We start from the raw sequence: 21,881 nt of genomic DNA, 5'->3' as shown, positions 1-21,881 counted from the left end.
CACATGTGTTTAAATACAGATGTCTAATAAGGATTTTTCTCATTGGTTAATTTGTTAAATAGAAACTGAAGTTTTGAATCATGCCTTGCTTTACTTCAACAAGCAGAATTAGATACAAATTTCTTTAAACATTTTATTAGGACATTAAGTATAGAAATAATCTCCCAGATGGAAATGGGAGTGAAAAAAATGCATGTACATTATTTTAGCAATATCTGGGAAAACAATAATTTGCATATGCAACACTATCATTTTCATAATTACCATAAAATTTAAATGTGATTTCCTTGTGTCCTGGGATTTTAAAGGAGGAAAAAAAAAGCACTATATAATATTAAATTATAACTATGGCATTTCTTTGTAGGGTAATACATCTCTATTTTTATTTTTGGAATTTGTTCTGTATGACATAAGATTATAATTTATAGCATAGTGGTGGTGTTTATTACCCCTGTTATGACCTGGATAAATGACCAAGACCTCAAATAGGATTTAATGATGCTAAATCTTTCATCAATCACCTATTGCTTTAGAAGGAGGAACAGAGAAAAATTAGTCAAATGAAGAAATGATAGTTTTTAATAACATGTTGTTGCAAAGTAGTTAGAATTTTGAACACTCAAAAAGGTATTTTTATTCATTTTAAGTCCACTTAGGACTGTAGGTATTATTTCTAAGTTAAGAACAATTAAGTACACAAATGAAGCATAATTTGGATAAGTGAGAATAGGTCTCAATGATAAGCAATTATATAACAGTAGCTTATGCTACTATTTGAGTCTGACCAAAATAGTTAATAATGGAGTCTAACATTCTATAAAGAAGAAGGCTAAAGAAGAAAAATAGAATGTACAGATTTTAGGAGGATCATATGTAACATGGTGATCATTGGATGCTCTGAATTCAAAACAGCATAAACACAAATTAAAATTATTTTTTAAAAAAAAATTACGTTTTCAAAATATTTTAAGCAGGATATTGAGTGACCATGGGGGAGACAAATGAAGATAGTTTACACCTTCTTCACTTCAAAGCAGTACAGATCTGAGTGGTTTCTAGTTATTTTTTATGCTAGTTAGGCTTTAAGGCAATAAGTATTTCCCATTTCAATCCATATCAAATTGACAGAAATTTAAACTGCAGTATTCATAGCTACATGTCTCTTAAGTACAGTTTTATAACCATGAAAAATTTTAAAACATTCAGCAATGACTGCAAAATTAACTGCAGATAATACATGTACATGGCGTAAGACACATGCATGTCTTGAATCTTGAGAACACTAAACATGCAGAGGGAAGGACCCTGGTGTAGTGATAGGTCTGGGAAGGTCATTTCTCCATAGTGCTCACTAATGTGTGTGGATATTTTAATTTTTATTTCTTCCTTCTATGTCCTCCTTATCTGTGTTGTGTCTCATGACTGTTCTGGACTGTCCCTTGCGGTAGGTTTCCTCTGCTACTTAGACAACCTTAGTCAATGCTGAGGTACATTTGTGGCCTGGCAGCTGAGGCTCCACAGCTGAGGGCGTACCATTCTGACACACATCAAGAGGCTGAACTAAACTGATTTTTTAGAGATAAAGTGTTTTCATTTTAAACATCTCTGACATAGATTAAATACAACAGTATTAGAAAGCTCAACTTTTAAATTGTTGGCTTAGAATGAAAATTCAGTCGCTTGTACTACCTTCTTAGCGAGCCTTATCAAATCCCAATCAGAATAATGTTAACGTAGAATGAACAAATGCTCCTTCTGATGGTTGTGAACTAAGCACCTTGTAAATGTCAATGCAAACCATAAGCATGTGCAGTAAACCTTTGAAATTTAAAAGTCCTAATGTTCCCAGCACATCTTTTGATATTGCAATTTATCAGACCTCAGAATTGCTGGGTTTACAAGCTTTTTCTTCCAAATTTTGTCCCATGGGGGTGGGGAATATTGCTCTGGAGATATTATAATAGCTGCTGATTTAATAGGTCAGAATTTAATGCAACAGTACAGAAAATGTCTTTCTTAAGCTCAGCTTTTGGGACAGGAATGGACTTAATCACTTCAGTGATGAACAGTAGCACTGAGAAATTATCAAAAATCTAGTCCTATTTCATGGAGAATAATTGCAGAGATGGTTCTGCACCTTCTATTTCAGTAAAAACCACTAGGGAGAAGGAGATTTAATATCTCAACTATTTTCAAATTGTACTGGGCTGAAAGAAGATATATAAATTGTCGATTTTGAAGAGACTTTTGAAAAAGTATTTTAATTCTGAATTTTTTGTTGTGATGATAGAGTAACAGATTTTTCAAACAGAGGTATGCATTTATTATTTTGCTATTATTTTAAAAAATTAAAATCTTCCAGGGAGGCACATTACAATTAACTTCAATTTTCTAAGCACATTTTCTTTGACACTGCTAAAGACATAAACAGCAAGTTTACAAAGGGCTATGGGAATCCACTTCCTAAAGTTCTCTAATTAATTCAGTAGTTTTTTCTTGTCACTTCTCTAGATTCTTTTACTGGCCTCCCATCACCACCTCTCAAGTTTAGAAGTTTAGTATAAAATTCTTAAATTTTAAATTGTTTTCTGCTTTTGGCTATCAGTAAAACAGTATCTTAATATGCAAGGAACTATCCAAGTATAAATTAAACTTACTAAATTAAATGGGGTGTGGCTAGCCCTATTTGAAAAGATTTCTATATAAGTGTGATTATATATTAATGGTAATTTTCAATTTCCACACTCATTGTAGGCCACCGAGAAATTTCAACAAGCACAATAAGGGAGGCATCTCTGACAATAGCTCAATTGTCTGCTTATATGATCTTCTCACCTAAGAGGGGAACTAATGAATTTTATTAATCTAGGAAGCATCCAACTCTTTGCTTTTTAGTTAGGTGGAAGGAAGTAAATGGGGAAATCTGGTAAATTTAGTGACTGCTTCCACGGAGAGTCTCTGTGCAAGTGGGTGAGAGCAGAAAAAAATCTATCTTCTGATAATGATGAGCATAGCAGAGAAAAAGATCATGTAGTCTTGCAGATGGGTGTTGCAAGGTGATGAAGCCAGTCTGACAATTCTGATGGCTATGTGAAGCCTGGTTATACTTTTTGCATTTGAGTTCTGTAAGAATTCTTAGATTCAATTTAAGAGCTGACAATAGTTAAGATTCCTTTGCGTTGTCAGAGATAAAAAGTAATCTATCACTCATCTCTCACCCTGATTTCTTTTGAGATTCTACAGTAATACATATATATCTAATACATACCCATGTGTGCATGCACACAAGCAATGAAAATACCATAACCAAAAACTAGGGACAATATTTGCTACATATAGCAACAACAGTATCAACGCCACTAAACTAAAAAGAACTTCTACAAAGCAATAAGAAAAAAGCAAACAGCCCAATGGAAAAAAATTACCAAAAATTATGTATAGGCAGTCCCATAAAATGCAAATTGCTAATAAAAGAATTTTTAATTTTTTCAACCACACTAGTGATCAGGGAAATATAACTTCATAATTTTTAATTGTAAATAACCATAGATTTCTAATTGTTCTAATTTCTTTATAGCAATGAGTATATATCCCCCAAAACCTTTGAATATTAATAACCAAATAAAAATTTGGGAAAAATTTGGGCAAATTTTAGGAAAATACATTCCACATTTTGATTTTTAAAAAGAAAGGAGCATTTGGACACATTTTATGTGATCATGGGCTTTCTAGTATTTCAATTTATATTGCACTTAAGTTTTGGGTACTAGAGATATTTCATTGGCCTGACTGAATTTTGGGGGTTTACTACCATGATTCTTTCTTAATGCAAAATAAATTTTATACCATTTGAGTTTTTGACAAAATTGCAAATATATTTTTTAACTTTTGATATCAAATAGACTCTTAAATCAATTTAATTCAGCCTAGCTTTCTGTGGAGCTGTTATGAAAATAAAATAGTAAACTTCAACTGGAAGTAAACTTTTCTCTAAACATGCATTTGCTGATGGCATGTTTTTTCCCTCTTTCTCCTTAACAATTACAAATGTATATATGAAACAAAGGGAATGAAAGTTATCTAAAGGTCACCTACTTATCTTTTCCATAGGAAGTAAGGCAAGAAAAGACCATGCATTTCATATCAATTATTCCACTGCATGTAACAATAATGTTTTACATGATGCTGAGCATCTTTTTTAAACCACAAGAATGTGAAAATTGGCCTGGTTAATAGCATGTTTATCATAGTAGAAAGAAAGAAGCAGTTCTATCAGAGCCAAATACAGTACCAAGTTGACATTTTCTTTGCAACAATTTTACATTTTTTGCTTGCAATATTCTGAGGGGCTTCTTCCATTGCTTCCATGTTGCTTGCTGATTGGGGGAAAAAAATTCCGTGCACTAGTGGAATTTAAAAAAATATGTAAGCAGCAAATGTGAATGTGTGTCAGACAAACAGGTTTCTAGCATCTTAGTGCTTGCTTTCTAACAGCTTGGAAGTATGACTATAGGACGAGTTTAATTTGGATTTTGGTGAAAATTCCTTCGAATTCACATATGATCCCTTTTCTGACTCATAGGCCCTTAAGGACGATGATGCTGAAACTGGTTTGACTGATGGGGAAGAAAAAGAAGAACCCAAAGAAGAGGAGAAACTGGGAAAACTTCAATATTCACTGGATTATGATTTCCAGAATAACCAGGTCTGAGGGGAAAAATGTCTTCTAATTCCATTACATTTTCTGAAGTTACCAAGTAGAAATTGAAGCAAGATACTTCTTAAAACATTTCATTTGCTGTGAGGGAAATGCAATTATCAAAGCTATTGATGAAATAATTTCTAAGTACAGGCAGTCCCCTACTTGCTAATTTAACTTCTGGTAATTAGAATTCACAGTATTCAACCGATTACATCTACTTATGACACTTCCAGCAAGCAGGCAGAATACAAATTAACTTGAAGCAGTCAGTCTGCTACGGAGAGCTCCCAGTCACTCTTGTCCTGATGGGTCCCTCAGCCTGAGCTAGAAAAACGTTCCTTAGACGTTGTGGGTCTAGATCCAAACTAGGGGCCTTTGGGTTGGGCTACCATTTGAAATAGTTAAACAGCTTGATAAGGAATCACAGAAGGAAAATTGACAATGGTCCATGAATCGTACAAGTACAAATGCCTTATATAATGTCCAGTGCTAATGGGATTGCAATTCTAGAAAAGAAGAAAGACCCACAACTTTATTTTAGCGCCCTTGAATGTGGCCCAAAAGTGGGAAAAAAAATTATAAAACAGACATTCCTACTTCAATTTCTCGAAAAGTAGGAAAGGGTCATTTAGATGAATGATATCATTTATCCACTGCCTATTATCAAGGTATCTCAAAGATAACAGTTAAAAATATCTCTCTGAAGGATTTCTAGGACCCATGATCTTGACAAAGATAATCCTAAATGTTCTGAATTGTTAAAGAAATTAACAAGCAGTTGGGGATGTTGATCTCTGGCACTGCAAAGAAAAAAGAAAATTAACAAGCTAGATAAGAATTAGTGGAAGAAGCTAAGTTCAAAATCAGGTTGTTAAAAATCTTTATAACATAGCCATTCTCTATCGAGGGGAGTTCAAATCTCTCTGGCACAGTTTGCTTCTTCACCCATTATTTCAGGGGATGAAGAACAAATATCTATAATTACAATTGCTACTAATCCAGCATGTGCTAATGATACCCAGTTTGATGAGCACTAAATGATCAATAAATCAAACACCCATGCTTAGCTTTGATGACCATCATTCAAAATCAAAATTCTGAATAGTTGTAGAAATTCTGCGTTTTATTTAGGAATGGACAGTTTAAATAATGCTTTCAGCCTTTGAGGGTTCCCCCTGAGGGATGTGTGGAATATACTCTCATATGAAAAATATTTTTATTTGATCAGCTCCATTACAGCCCTGGCTAGTTATTTTGTAATATTTTCTAGAAATCTGCATATTGATTATAGGTATGGACTTATAATTATTGATTTATAAAGATTTATAGTTATACCATTTACAGTCAATTAAATATGGCATTCAAGGTCATTTCTATGTCTTCTACCAAAATTTGAGCACTGGACTTGGTTAGGAGCAAAATTTCCTATTATCTATATATTCCAGGAAAGCTAAAGGTCAACTTATGTTACCAAAACTAAAAGATGACCCTAAAATACCCTAATTGTGAAGCTGTCAAGGTGGAAAGAAATGTAATATTTATTTGTTAGGCAGAAGTCAAAGGGAGGCTAGAAGAAGTAACTGCATTTCTTATTAACAAATATCTAAAAATCTAAACTAAAAATGATCTACTTTAAAGGAATTTCAGTTCTATTTCTAACTGAAAATTGAAAAAAAGGAAAACAGGTTATAAAAAGCAACAATGAAGAAATAAATTCTTGCTTATTCACACTGCCACATAAAGGCAAATACTAAATACCAATTTAGCAAAACAAGTCATATTGTTTGCTTCACCAATCATGTCTTTATAATCTAATGCCACTTTAGCTATTCTTGGACCATCTTTCTCTGTTTTGTGTACCCACAATCCAGCAGTCATTGCTGCTGTTGAAAGATGATGCCACAAAACACATACTGAAGCTTAAAATGGAAACAGCATACTCATTCAGGGTATGATCCAGGTTAAAAATTGAGACAGTTAGCCAAAATGCACTTAAGACTATGATTGGTAAGTTTTTTAGAAAATGGATGTAATTTTTAAGGAGGTAAATTTGCTTTTTCATTCTACTAACTAAAAATCCACAGAACCAAATGTTCAGGCTCTTAAGTGAAAGCCTATGGCATGACTGCATTTACTGAATAGTATGTCCCTTGAATCACAAAAGATCTACTTTTGTTTCCCATGTGGATTTAAATCAGTCTGCTGACATAACTCTCCAGTGGCAGAACCACTGGAATAGTCCACATATACCTTTTTTCTTTTTAAAATGGTAACAATGCCATAATTTCTAATATTCATAGGGTTTTAGTCTTATATGAGTAAGAAAACAGTGTTTAACAAATGTAGAGATATCTGTTGTATTTGGAAAAAAATCAGTAACATTGTTATTTAACATGAAAACTATATCTGTCATCTCCCCTCCCTTTCTATGAAGCTTAAATTATAATTCTTTATTTCAATGTCTTATATTTAGATACAAGAATTATTGGATAATAATCATTCTACTATAAGTTAAATAAAAATTAGCTGGCACATAGTGAAGGTCAAGGGTGACAGAAACTTGAATATCTTATTTCTTTAATCTCAAAATATTACCTGATTTCTAAAATATTTCTATTGCTAAACAGAAATAAAAAATTCTGAACTTAGCTGGTCTGAGACTTTGGTAAAGAATAAAAATGTTCTATTTGTAATTACAGACTTGTGATTGTTTAACAATTTATTTCCACTTACAAATCATGCCCGGGAAAGAAAAACAATGCACAAGAGCTTTTAGCAACTGAAAAGTTATTTGATTGCAACCCTTTTGCAAATATGAATTTCATATCTAATATAATCAGCAACCTTTTAAAAGCCTCTTTTGTGCTTAAAAGTTGGCTTCCTAGAGCCTGCATCTGTCATAATTGGGGTTCTGAAGTCTAGAGAGCTCATTTCATTTGCCTTCCGTGTTCAGATTCATATGAGAATAAAAGTTTATTGAAAGCAAAGAGGAATGGGGAGAAATCACAATATGCATCACTGTGAACAAATCAATCTTTTCCAAAGTGTCACCAACTTTTGTGCTTGTTGCTCCCTGTCATTCATTTCAGCTGCTGGTAGGGATCATCCAGGCTGCTGAACTGCCTGCCTTAGACATGGGAGGCACATCTGACCCTTATGTGAAAGTGTTTCTGCTGCCTGATAAAAAGAAGAAATTTGAGACAAAAGTCCACCGAAAAACCCTTAATCCTGTCTTCAATGAGCAATTTACTTTCAAGGTATTTTTTCTTATGTACTTATAACTTTTCTTTTGTTGTTTTAATACTGGTTTTATCCTGACACAGACATACACATGAACACATATTCAAGGACTTAAAATGATTGTATTCAGAATATTTTCAATTTTTCTCTTTGGTCTATATTATGCTTTAAGTGTGGTCAAGGTAGGAGTTGGCCATCACTTTTCATAATGGAGTATAGACTGATAACATGACTATGATGTCATGGTCACATCTGAAAAGTAAGGTCAACTTCAAATGTGCTAATAGGCTCATACACACACACCCAGAATAAAGGCAAAAGAAAGAAATCATTATTTCCCTGAATTCCAAGTCCCAAAAATAGGTAAACCCTGTTGCAAACAGAACAAAGGAAGCTATGTTCCATGCTTAAATAGTACAAATAGATATGACTCTTATTGAAAGCTCTTAATGTACAGGGGCAACTTGAAAACTCTAGATCCATCTTCTTATCAATGAAAAGAATATGAACACATTGTTTTCGGCATTTCTCGTATTTTTTCCTCTACTCTAGGCTCTTCTGATATTCTTCATCTTCTTAAGATACCTCAGTTGACAAACAATAACCAAGAGAGATTTTGATCAAATAATTCATCCAGAAAACCAGCCCTGCAGGCTGCAGGGATCTTTGTAGCTCTTCGCTTGAGGCCATTCACAAAAACAATTATTTTGGTGGATGTGTGAATTTTTTAAAATGCATTACTTAGAACAATACATCTCTGAAAAATGAAATGCTTGTGAATATACCAGCAAGCTGACTCAAAATCACCCCATCCATCAGTCAGGCTTAGTAGTGGCTGCTGTGCCTCTGTTAGCAGACATTCTGTTCTGACATAACTTGATGGAGTTGAGGGCATGAGCCATTTTCTCAAAATGTGTTTACAATATTGTGAAGGAGCAGTGTCTTTCCATTCACCCTAAAATTTTTGAGGTTTAAGACAAAAGTTTTATTGTGATCAATGTTATTTAAAATCCATCATTTTTTTGTATCTAGAGAGTTAAAGTAGCAGTAAAAAAAAAAATCTGAAAATTATCAACCTATGAAGAGCTAATCATGGTGGTCAACACACCACAAAACATAAAATGAATTCTTGAAATACTGCAAGTAGTCATCAAAAGCATTTTATTTGTCTATGTATTCATTTTATTTAGGTCAGATCTTTCTAAATAGAATTTAGTAAGCAGAATCTTAAATTATTTGAAATAATATTGTAGGGCTTTCCTTTGACTTTCCTATATATTATTTCTTTTAAAATAATTTTGTAATTGTTCATAATAAGAATAATACAAGCCAGGCACGTTGGCACACACCTGTAATCCCAGCAACTCGGGAGGCTGAGGCAGGAGGATTTGAGTTCAAAGCCAGCCTCAGAAACTGCAAGCCTCTAAGCAACTCAGTGAGACTCTGTCTCTAATAAAATATGAAAATGGTCTGGGGATGTGGCTCAGTGGTTGAGTGCCCCTTAGTTCAATCCCTGGTATCCCCCCAAAAAAAACATAATGATACAATTTTATGAGTAATATCTATGACTCCAAAAAGTATAATGAACATTTTAATTGTCTATAAACTTTTATAATTTCTATTTTATTACATTTTGGCAAGGTTGAGCAAGCCATAAAGAGATTCAAAGTATATTTTGATACATTTAGTAAATATGCCAATGTAAAAGAGAACCAGCTAAGTTTTCCAGTAGACATTTGTAGACTACATTTCTTGAAATGACAAGGGCAATATGATATAGGAAGGGAAACATAAGAAGTTAGATAGTTGGCTCTAGAATTGAGTCAAAATCTACTGAACATGAACTCGACTTGCCCCAAACTAATGTTATATTTTTTTTCTTCCAAAACAAACTCCCACCTGAAGGAAGTATTAATCAGTAACAACCATTTAAGTGTCTACTGTATGCTAGGTGGTACACATACATTCATTCATCCTTAAAATGGCCCCAAGAAATAGATACTATTATTTTCTCATTTTGATAGATGAAGAAGCCCCAAGTCCTTCAGACAGAAAGTTGGGAAGCCCAGGTCTCTCTGACCCCAAACCCAGGTTTTTGATCATCAAAATTATAGAAAGGTTTTAGATATACAATGACAATTTCAAAGGTTTATCTATAATTATTCTAATTTTTTTTCCTTAAAAATATGGCTCTTTGAGTTTATTTTAGATTCCTTCTAAAATTGAAAAGCATTATGCCTAATTTTTAATCACAGTGTTTTAATAATATAATCAGATTCCAAACATGATAAATAAATGACAGAAAGTACTCCTGGTAAACTAAGATTACTTGTACATTTACGGTCAAGTATTCTTTCCTCTCCTTCCCTTCTTAATGTACAGAGTTAATTGAGAAATGTTTGCTGGAGCACACGACAACCATTTACACTGATAAAATATGAAGTGTATGAAAATTGACCAAACCTTTAATACAAGTCTAAACAATTTCTTCATTAGACATTTCTACCCAGTTACTGAAGTGTAGCTCACTTGAATTGCACGGCTTTTCCCTGAATATTAAAAATGTCACTAATAAACTTCCCAACCCAGAGCATCTGTCCCAGATATATTTGAACAGCTGGAGAATTCATCAGTTCTTGGCCTTTTGCCACTATTCATACTAAAGAGTGTCATACCTATGAGTGAACTTCAAGATCCATATTATATTGAATCTCTGATATTCAAAACATCAATTTTCTAGTCAGTGCATGTCAATCAGTAAATTATTTTAGAGAGTAGGTGAGGCACCTTATGAATTTCATTTAAATTTTTTTGGCTCCTAGCATGCCTTTTAGTATGTCGCTGCTCCATTAAGCTGCAGTATTCAAATGGCTTGAAAGAGTTAATGGAACTTTTAAACACATTTTCTACTTCCGAATAAGTTAGATCCTGATGATATAACTTACAACAATGACAATAAAATATACTGTAGGAGAGGGCTGGGGATATAGTCAGTTGGTAGTGTGCTTCCCTCACATGCAAAAGGCCCTGGATTCCAACCTCAGCACCAAAAATAAATAAATAAATAAATGCACACACACACACACACACACACACACAGGGACATATACATACATACTGCAAGAGAAATGTATACAATAGTCAAATGTAATTGGCTTATTTATTCTTTTTTTTTTTTTGTACTGAGGATTGAACCCAGGGGCACTTTACCACTAGGCCACATCCCCAACCCCTTTTTTATTTTGAGATAGGGTCTCACTAAGTTTCTGAGGCTGACTTTGAACTCATGATCCTCCTGCCTCAGCCTCCTGAGTCACTGGGATTCCGGGCATGCACCACTGTGCCCGGGGCTTATTTATTCTTTTATTAATCTTTGGACCCATTATTAATAATACTAATAGCTTTAGACCTTTAAAATAAGTTGAAAAATCTATGGCAAGTTCCAGTTTTTTCCTCAGGTAGATTCAACTTCAGTTAGTTAAAAGACTCAATTTAAAAAAAAAAAAAATTATCTCCCTGGTCTGTTTGTCCAACATAAGTATTAAATTAATGCCATAAAGTAGTAGCAGATTTTAAGTATTTTTGTGAGCAGATATTTATCCTCATTTCTTTCTGTGTAGGTCCCTTACTCGGAACTAGGCGGCAAAACTCTGGTGATGGCTGTGTATGATTTTGATCGTTTCTCCAAGCATGACATCATTGGAGAATTCAAAGTCCCCATGAACACAGTAGATTTCGGTCACGTAACTGAGGAATGGCGTGATCTGCAAAGTGCTGAGAAGGAAGAGGTAAGAGAATCATTAGCATTTCTGATGTGACAAGCTATAGCTTCAGTTGCTGCTCATACAATAACCTATTGTGAGATGCTTTTTACCAAAGGTGATGTGGGCTTCTAGATGTTGACAGCTGGCAAAACATGGTCAAGGGGTTGTATAACCTGGTTATAAAGTATACAGGTCTTCTGTGTGTTGTTCAGAAGAAAAGGGAGAGATTCATGCACTGGATCTGTAACCAACTCCTCTGGACAAACACAAACACACACATACATACATACACACACACACACACACACACACACACACTTCTTTAAAGGGACAGAGAAAAATCATCTTATTATTCTTTGTATTTTTCCACAATGATTTTTCTGGTTTTCTATGTAGGTTATATAGCTATAAAGAAATAAAATGGCACTTTTTCCTTGATTATTTCTGTATATTGCAGACAGTTCATTGTTTCTCCCAAAGATATCAGAGCCTGATGGGTGAAACATCAAATATAATTCACAAAGGCCAATATTAAATCCATTTTTTAAATGACTCACATTTTTATAGTAGTCTTCACATTGTTTTTTCCCCAGCTTTAATAGTTGAGACCAGTATTTTTCTGTGATTTAAAAAGGGAAGTTCAATATCCTTAGTACATTGAAGCGCCATAATAATCAATTCCATTTGATTATGCTCCTCCTGCCTGGCACTAGCATTTTTTCTGTGTGGATGTCTCAGCAAACCACCACCAGAACAGCAAACAACTCTCAGCTTCTCCAAAGCCCTAAACAACTCCTTTCCAGCCACTTCCCGGAGTCCTGACAATTGACTATAATGCAAAAGCCTATCATTTCGGACTTATATCTCCCTAAAATTTGGTAAGATGTAGTCACATTGGGGCTACCAGAGAAATCAGAGTTGCCCAAGCCTTCAGAGAAAAAACTCAATCAAGCCCTTTACCTGGGAAATTTCTCAGCCTGAGGTTTTCTCTGAGCCATCTCAAGCTGCTAACTTGACACCACTTTAGTGAGGTAAGGTCTCAGAATAGGATTATTGATTGCTATGCTGAAATTGGATTTTGTTTGTGCTCTAAAATTATTATTTGGTTACAAAAAAAAAGAAGCAAAATTGCTTGAGTAACTTGAGTAATCAAAAGAAAACTTTGCTCTCTTTTAGAAAGAAGAGACATACATATTTTCCCAGTAGGTTAGTCAAAATTGACATCCTAAATATTGAAATAGACTTGGCCCTACTTTTCATCCATCAAAAATAACATAGGAAAAATACTGCCTTTCTAAATTTTATGATTTTTTATAAGTAGTTCTTCCATATGAGTTAGGTAATATTGACATTAAGCTTAACATCTGTATAAAAAGAAATATTCAATCCTTTGAACATGATGTTTCTAAATATTTAACAAAATAGTAACATGTTTCATTGAACTTTCATATTTTATTGAAAGGTTTGACTGTGAATTCCTTGAGTTGGAGATAAAGTGGGACCATAATAAATATTTATTAGCTGAGTGGTTTTTAGTTAAGTGGTTGTGGTTGGTTCATTGGCTAATTATCAGAATATGACCATGTGGACTTCACAAGGCTATGTCCAGGGTATATAGTTACTCTTACCACAATTACTATGGGATTTCAAGATCACACCAGTGGGTTTCTGAAAAGGTGAAAAATATTTTTGCCTGAGTTAAGGGTATATAGATGAGCTAGCAATTCTCCTCTTTCAAAAATCCTTTGAGTATGGGGCAGAATTTGACACTTTTGACTCTAGAATCTGAGGTTAGGTAGATACCCCAAAACAATCTTATTTTTGTTCTCTTCACCTTATTTGCCCCCTTTTTTCTCTCTTTGTCTTCTTTCCCTAAGACTTTTATCATCCAAATTATTTGAGCTGAGCATAGAGTCACACACCTGTAATCCCAGCTATTTGGAAGGCTGAGGCAGAAGGATCTCAAGTTCAAGGCCAGCCCCTCAGCAATTTAGAAAGACCCTGTCTCAAAAATGTTTAAAAAATTTAAAAAGGACTGAGGATCTAGCTTAATGGTAAAGCACCCCTGAGTTCAATCCCTAATACCAAATATATATGTATAGATATAGATGATACAGATACAGATAGATATAGATACAGTTTGGGATCTGTATATACATGTATATACATGTTCTTGGTGAAAATTCTTATTATGCATTACTATATTCATGCTTCTGTGCTAAGTGGTTTTATTTTTAGGGGGCAAATAATGGCACTATGTTTTCATGAAATTTGGGGTTGACTCATCATCTTAACTTCAATCTCTACCTTGCTTATTTTCATCTACACAGGTTTCTGGGCAAGATCTGTCCTTAAGATCAAACACTTCTGGGGTTTGGTCCTAACTGATCTACTTACTATCTCTGGGACAAGCCACTTAAGCACTCTAAAATTCAGGATTTTTAATCTAGAAAGTATCCTATTAGAGCTAGGACTGAGGTTCAGTGGCAGAGCGCTTGCCTAGTATGTGCGAGGCACTGGGTTCGATTCTCAGCACTACATATAAATAAATGAATAAAATAAAGGTCCATCAAAATCTAAAAAAAAAAAAAATTAAAGTAAACTACCATCGTCTGTCCTTGCTCTTACATATAGATTAAATCAGGAGGAATCTGCTATACCTAATACCGAGTCTGGTATATCGTTCAATAAATGAGAGATTTCCTATTCTCTTTCTGTAACCTACTGTGTTTTTTGTGTTCTCTTTCTCCTTTTTGTGTTTTAATTTCCCTAATTGTTCTATTCTTTTCCTTCTATCTATGTCTGCTTCTTTATTCTTTCCTCAGCGCTGTTGCACTTATTGAATGGCTCTTGAAGTTTTCAATAAAAAATAGTAACTCTACTATTACATTTTTAAACTCTAGAAACATTCTTCTTTGCTATCTTCTCCAGAATAGTGATTTTTGGTTTTCAGTTGAGGGGCTGTTGCCCTTTGTCATGATACAGGAGGCCTCATACAACAGATGTCTAGCTTGCAAAGTATTCCTGGATGACCAGACCCAGAAAGGTACTTTCTCCTTATAAAAGAAATAAGATTCCAAATACATTTCATATCTGAAGAATTACTTATTCTCACTGATATGTGCTCCATCTTTTCATGCTACTGTCCATTAACCACAGAAAATTATAATTGAATGAATAAATTGAAGGCTTAGCTCTCATGATTTTAAAGAAATTGTTTTTCCATTTTACATGAGCAATTTTGTTCACAATTTTAGTTTTTCTAAAATTTTTCTCTCCACAATGCCATTTGTCTAACAGCATTAACTGTTATTTTTAATGTCATCATGAGTTGAAAGGATACAAAGAAAGTGAGAAAAAAAGAACTCAAGGAACAATTTTGGAATCTGGAAACAGCACTATTAACCACAGTAGGCTATTCAGTTAGTCTTGGATTTAAACAGGGTAAAATTTGGTGGCCAGGAAGATGAGAACTGTAAAAGCCATGAGTTGATGAAGCAATTGTTGAAGTGAAAGAATTATGTGTTATTTCAGTGATCCGTTAATGTGCAAGTTGTTTAGAAAGGAATAGGATAGAGCATGGACAGTGTAAGGATCACATTTGGACTTGACTGAGCACGTTTTAAAAAGGAGGAGATAGAGAAGAAACCTCAATAAGCACAGCTCCTGCTGTTAGATTCTCCATGCAAGGTGAAGCTTCCATTTGGCTTGTTAATGTGTCTTAAATTAACACAATGAAAGCCACCTTACTGGCTTACATTTACTTGCTTTTTTTTGTTTGTTTTATTTTTTTTGTTTTAATGTTACATGAATTGACTACTCCCTCTTGTGACTTCCCCACCTTCTAATAGATGAAGGTGGAATTTGACCATGGACAGCTCAATTATTCTCTTTTGGTTTTGTTCATTCTTTTTTTTTTTAGACAGAAATGTGAATCCTGAGTTTTTTGAGAGGTGATTACATAGAAAACTATTTGTTGTATCAATTTTTCCTTTCTCAGTATAAGACCTCAAAATCATCCTATATAATCAGCATATTCCTTCATTTCCAAAAGATTTTCAATATGTATGTTCTCAAGCTATGTTGACTTTTAGAGATATTTTAAATCATTTAAAAAATAATTATTCATACACTCACAGGTTAAATCTGAATTATTATTATTATTTAGAGTCATTAAATTATTATCTAGAATTATTAAACCTGAATTACTATTCTTTAGAATAATCCATTCTTAATTTTTTACTTATTTTAAATATTGTCATGACTCAATTTTTCTCTTTTTATAAATTTATGGCTACTTTAGAAATTGTCTCAGTTCTGGACCCAGCATCAAGTACATCCTCAAAGAATTTAGATCCTTTTTATTTTAGCATTTTGTTCCTTTTTTTCCCCCTCACATCCCCATGCCTTTTGCAATACTGTCTCTTATCTCTAAAAACAGCACAAGACATAGACACCACCAGAGGACTGAGCCTTTTTATTTGCTTTTGGGGTTTTGGCTTTTTTTTTTTCTTTTTTTTCTTTTTTTCAGTATTCTGCCCTGATAGGCTGCAAACTCTCAAGTCTTGACCAGTACTGTTTTGTTTCCATTTAGAGAATAAGTCTATCACCTCTGCTTTGTGTGGAATTCATTAAACTGTGATTTTTAAATGAGATTCTGTAATCCAGTGCAAATGGAAAAAAAATTGATTGCTGAATTAAAACAAGTTGGGACATAATTTAATTAGTACCCAAGCAGAAGAGAAACTACTTTAGTGCCTTAATGGAAAATCAATTTTGCAAGAAAATTTCACATTTTTAAGCCTAATTAGAAAAACATTTACTTCACAGAGAAGCATTTGGAGAATACATATTCAATCAAAAGACAGAAGTTTTTTAGTTTCCAGTGGTCAGTTACTCGATACTTCTTTGAAATGGGTTAAAGCTATTATTTCTTACGGTGTCGGTGTCTTTACAGCCAAGGATCTTGAAGCAACTGATGCCATTCCTATAGTTAGAAGGCAACTCATGCTCTCAGGGAATCTCCACCCAACAAATCAATGCTCTGATTGGAAATAGTTATAAAAGGTTAATTGTTCTAACTTTAAGCATGATACCAATAAGAACCTTCCTTCCTTCCATGTCACTCACAGTCTATAATACTTGAGAAATGCAACAAACATATCCATAGCATGTCTGGAAGGCACACTTGTTTGCTTTTTTTAAATTTTCATGGTCTGTCTTCCCCCATCACTCTGTAAGCTCCTTCCAGATGGCAGCCATGAATGTTGTTCTCCACTGCAAAACCAAGTCTGATTACAGAAGCAAGCACATAATAGGGGTGCAAAATATTTTTGAATAAATGAATGGAGAGAGGTATTTGTTGTACTGTGAGAAATATTTCCAAACTCCCTTTTTAAAGTATGTTAATAATAATTGCAAGAGCTTGAATTGACATCTTGTGAAATAAGACTGAATCAAGTAATATAATGACAATTTTTTCCTTAAATAGCAGACTGATAAATCTCAACTTGGAACAAAGTAAATATTATAAATCTTGGTTCTTCCCAAGGACTAGAGTTGGAACATGAAAGCCAGGCCCACCATTCTAAGTGCTCTACACATGTCATCTTGTAGAGTTCCTGCAGCAACCATATGGAGTCACTCTTCATATTAGAACATTTTGCTTGTTAGATAACACAATTGCCTGGTGCCACCCACAAGATAAACAACATGACAAGGATTTAGACCCAGGTCCATCTGACTCCCAAATCCTTTTTCTCTCCACAATGCCATTTTGCCAGAGTTGATCAACACTCAGTAAGTGCAAGGAGATTATCTACTTGGTGTTCCTTTTTGTCCCCAGTAGCCCTATGCCTACAACACACAAAGTGCTCAAATATTTTCAAGTAAATCAACTGAACAAATTAAAATGAAATGAGAATTTTCTCTTACAAACACATACCATAAGTCACATCACGTTCAAGGAAATCGTCTGTAAAGGATACCCAACTATTTCAGTCTTACTGCTTATACAAAAGCCCAAAATACTTTCAAATTCCAGCCCTATCTCTAAATAAACTCTCCCAGTGTTCAATACATTCTTTTGTCTGTCCTATTTAATAGTGACTTGTCTTTATCTTTAAATGGTAAATTCCATTGAAATGGTCAGAAACTGCTTAGGGTCAAGCAGAGATGATGAGTTGATGATTAAATTGGGTGAAACCGTTTTAATTAATATGAAAAAGTGAAGAGGTAGGTGAATGTTCTTTTAAGGACTATATTCTGACTCTTAAGGACTATATTCTGACTCTGACTGAAATGTTCCGAGCTTAGCATCATTTCCATGGTGTCGCAAATGGGTTACCATGCAGGAAATTCTCATTGGGAGATTTAAGTTCTAATACATGTAGTGCCAAGGAAATCTAATTTTTTAAATAGAAACCAGTGTAGGTGTTAGTTTTTCTTTTTAATCAAAAGAATAAAAGGAGAGAGTTATCAGCTGAATTTTAAATAAAGCAGAGCAGAACGGCTTGGAAGCCTGGGTTTCATGTATGTAGGCTGGCAGAGAAGAAAGTGAGGAGTGGGAGTTGAAACGGGAACAAATAGAAAATGAAAGAACAAGAAAAGTGATACAAACAAGAGCAATCGCTTCTATATCTGACTTTCCATATTATTGAGACAGTGTGGAGAATTCTGAGTAGGAAGCAATACAGGAGAATGTCTTGTACCATCTTCTACACATCCAACCTTTTAAAATGTAATTTTTTCTGATAAACTCATCATATGTTTTAGAACAGGTTTTTTATTATCTTGTTTGTGAGTCTTCAAATTAAATGTTTTTACCTTCTGTCTTACTCCCACCTATTTTTGAGTGGGCCAAATGTTTGTATTGTGAAATCTTTAATCCATTACAATCTGTTACTCCACAATTAGAGGAAATGTCAGTTATTGAGTGGTGCCAGTTGTAATACAGAATAAAGGAGGAGGATGAGGACTTGATGACAAACAAGAGCTTAAATAATTAAGGGGAGAGAGACGAAGCACATACACACACTCAAACTTACTTTACACATGACTAAATTCTTTCCAGTTATCCACTGAACTCCTCTAAGCTTTAACACCACACACAGGAACTCAAGAGCTCTGAAATACTGCAAATTAATTTTATGCATTCATCCTTTTGTTTATTCAACATATATTTATTAAGCCCCTTTTATACGTCAGGGATTATGCTGATTTCTGGGCTATCATGGTGAATAAGATAGATGCATTAAATTTAGTCAATTATAAATTAATGGTGAGAAGAACAGAAGAATAGCTTAAACCTCTGGGTCTGTACTCAGCCTATGTAATTCCAACATGATTCCACTTGCTAATGGGGTATTGTTGGGTTTGTTATTAATCTTTCCATAAAATGGATTAATATTGGGGCTGGGGATATGGCTCAAGTGATGGCGTGCTCACCTAGCATGCCTGAGGCACTGGGTTCAATCCTCAGCACCACATAAAAATAAAATAAAAATATTGTGTTTACCTAAAGCTAAAAATAAATATTTTTAAAAATGGGTTAATATTACTCATCTCAAAAGATTAAGAAAAAAAAAATATATATATATATATACCATGAGGTTGTACCCAGCCATAAGGAAGAATGAAATTGTGGCATTTGCCAATAAATGATGGAGAACAGCATGCTAAGTAAAATAAAGCAGAATCAAAAATCAAGGGCCAAATGTTTTCTCTCATACATGAAATCTTCAGCAAAATAATGGAGGGAAAAGGAAGTTAGATATCATAAGGAGAGAGGGAAAATCAGCGAGGTAGAAGGAGATTGAGGGGGAAGGAGAGGGAACCGGAAAAGGGAGAGAATGCAGAATGAATTTGACAAAATTTCCCTTTATGCATGTAATTAAAAGCACTGATTATAAATAAATAAATAAATAAATAAATGGAAGACCAGTAGAATAGAGGAAGGGGAATGGGGGAGGGAGGAGGAGAGGGAAAGAAGAGACACAGGAAACTGGAATGGAGCAAATTTAATTCCATGCATGTATGATTATGTCAAAATGAACCCAATTATTATGTATAAATATAATACACTAATGAAAGCATTTAAAAAAATATTACTCCTCTCCTTGAGCTGAATTACATTCTAAATTAGAGAATTCATACAAAGCCCTTAAAACAATTCTTGGCACCAGGTAAACTCAGTAAATATTGGTTGTTTTTGTGATTGCAAACACTAATCAGAGCTGTCATTTTCTGGCCAGCTAAAAAAGCAGGGCTGTGGCCATTGTACCTACTTCCTTCCTTTTATGAGTAGACTCAGACAAGCCCAAGGGTTCAGAAGATTGTCAGACACTGTAGCAAAAGGGGGAACTCCGTTCATGCCTGGTCTCGTGTGCAAGTCTTTGGGTGTGAAAAGTAGTCACAAAGGCCAACCCAAGGCCAGGCTCAGTGGATGTGAGTGGAAGATGGTACTAACATTGTGTTTCCCGGTGAGCTCCTCTAAGCTTTAACACCACACATAAGAACTCAAGCTTTTAGGCTCTGCTAAAAATCAAAAACATGGACAATCATAGGTGTTGGTAAGAGTGTAGAGAAACTAAAACCCCATCCATTGACAGTGGGAATGTAAAATGATGTAGCCACTTTGGGAAACGGTCTTATCTTTCCTCAAAATGTTAAATGGAGTCATCATGTAACCAAGCAATTCCACATCTACGTATATGCCTAAGATAAATAAATGGATGTACATACCTACACAAAAAATGACGCATGAATGTTCATAGCAACATGTTTCATAATAGACCAAAATAGAAGCAAACCAATGTCCATCAGCAAATGAGTAGGTAAAGAAAATAGGGTATCACCCCACAAGATTATTCAGCCATAAAAAGGAATGAAGTGATGATACATGCTACACATTGATTCACCAGAATAAGCACATCCACAGACAAAAGGTTGATCATTGGTTTTGTAAGGCTACAAGAGGAAGGGAGCATGGCAGGGAGATGGAGAACAATAGATAGTTGATAAGGGGCTTCTTTCTCGAGTGACGAAAATATTCTAAAATTAGTGGTAATTATTGTACAACCATGTGAATATACAAAAATCTACTGAATTGTATACTTTAGGCAGGTGAATTTTATGATATGTAAATTATATTTCAATAAAGCGATTTTTTTAAAAAGGGTTTCAGGCATTAAAACTCCAAACATGGAAGCATGATGTTCCATATTGACAAGGGCCCCATTTGAAAAAGTTGTCAGGTAGGTTGGGAATGTCCTTCCTGATACTGTTTCAAAAGTTTAGAAATTTTCCCTGAAATATTCTAGTCTCTATTTCAATTAGGGCACTTTCTTTATTCCTAGGCTCCTGATACAAGGTCATACTAAGACTCTCCTTTTGCAGATAATAAACCCAGGGTTAGATCATAAGGTTAGTCAGTGAGAACTCAAGACTCAAAGCACCAGGTTTTGTGGTCCCAAAGCCATTTTCTACTACCCCAATCTTTTTTAGGGTAAGAAGTTCTAGGCTTCATTCTTCCAATGTAGAAGAATTGTTCTAAATATTAGAAGTCATCCTTTTTTTCAGCCTGTCTTCATCCTTTGTCTTCTCAAATATTTCCCAAGTCACTTAATTGCTATTTTATGGACCTTTGTCTAATAATAAAATGTTGTAAATTGAGAAAAAAATTGACATATAATAAAGTGCCCTGACATTAAGCACATTGAGTCTTGACAATTGTATACACCAATGTAGCCACTACTCCACTCAAGTTATAGAACACTATTTACCATCCAAAAAAGTTCCTCATGGCTCTCTCCAGTCAATCCCTAGTCCAAGCACCTAGAGAAAACCTGTTTCAATTTCATCACCACAAATTAGCTTGCTTCTTCTCAAATGACATTTAAGTGGAATCACACTATTCTGTCTAGCTTCCTTTACTCAATGGGATGACTTTGAGCTCCTTCATATAGTTGCATACAACAGTTTTTCACTCCTTTTTGTTGAGTCATATTCTATCAGATGCATGTATCAAAATTTGTTTAGCCATTTTCCTGTTGACAAACAACTAAATTGTTTCTAGGGATTTTTATTGGGGGGTTGTTTTAAATGTACTTTTACAGCTTCTTGTAGACATGTTTTCATTTCTACAAGAATTTTTGGATCATGGGCAGGTGTATGTA

The 21,881-nt window shown here is 34.3% G+C and overlaps 1 protein-coding gene and 1 long non-coding RNA gene across 4 annotated transcripts in view; one reads left to right on the top strand and one right to left on the bottom strand.

The window, feature by feature from the left end:
* Positions 1 to 21,881, top strand: part of Syt1 (synaptotagmin 1) — a 507,557-nt gene that overhangs the window by 359,379 nt on the left and 126,297 nt on the right. For 2 of the 3 annotated variants that reach the window (XM_046465102.2, XM_058585775.1), the window contains 3 exons: positions 4,583 to 4,705; positions 7,792 to 7,959; positions 11,563 to 11,730. In XM_046465102.2, coding sequence (XP_046321058.1) covers positions 4,583 to 4,705; positions 7,792 to 7,959; positions 11,563 to 11,730 — 459 coding nt within the window. The remainder of the gene's footprint in view (positions 1 to 4,582; positions 4,706 to 7,791; positions 7,960 to 11,562; positions 11,731 to 21,881) is intronic. The other variant, XM_046465103.2, reaches the window with a different exon arrangement.
* The window catches only part of LOC131424982 (uncharacterized), a 148,448-nt gene that overhangs the window by 7,178 nt on the left and 119,389 nt on the right, over positions 1 to 21,881 (bottom strand). The window lies entirely within an intron of this gene.

Source organism: Marmota monax, unplaced genomic scaffold (assembly GCF_021218885.2).
Source record: "Marmota monax isolate L192 unplaced genomic scaffold, Marmota_monax_Labrador192_F-V1.1 WCK01_AAM20220418_F8-fsc00146, whole genome shotgun sequence".
NCBI lineage: Eukaryota > Metazoa > Chordata > Mammalia > Rodentia > Sciuridae > Marmota > Marmota monax.
This window is presented reverse-complemented; position numbering and strand designations above follow the sequence as displayed.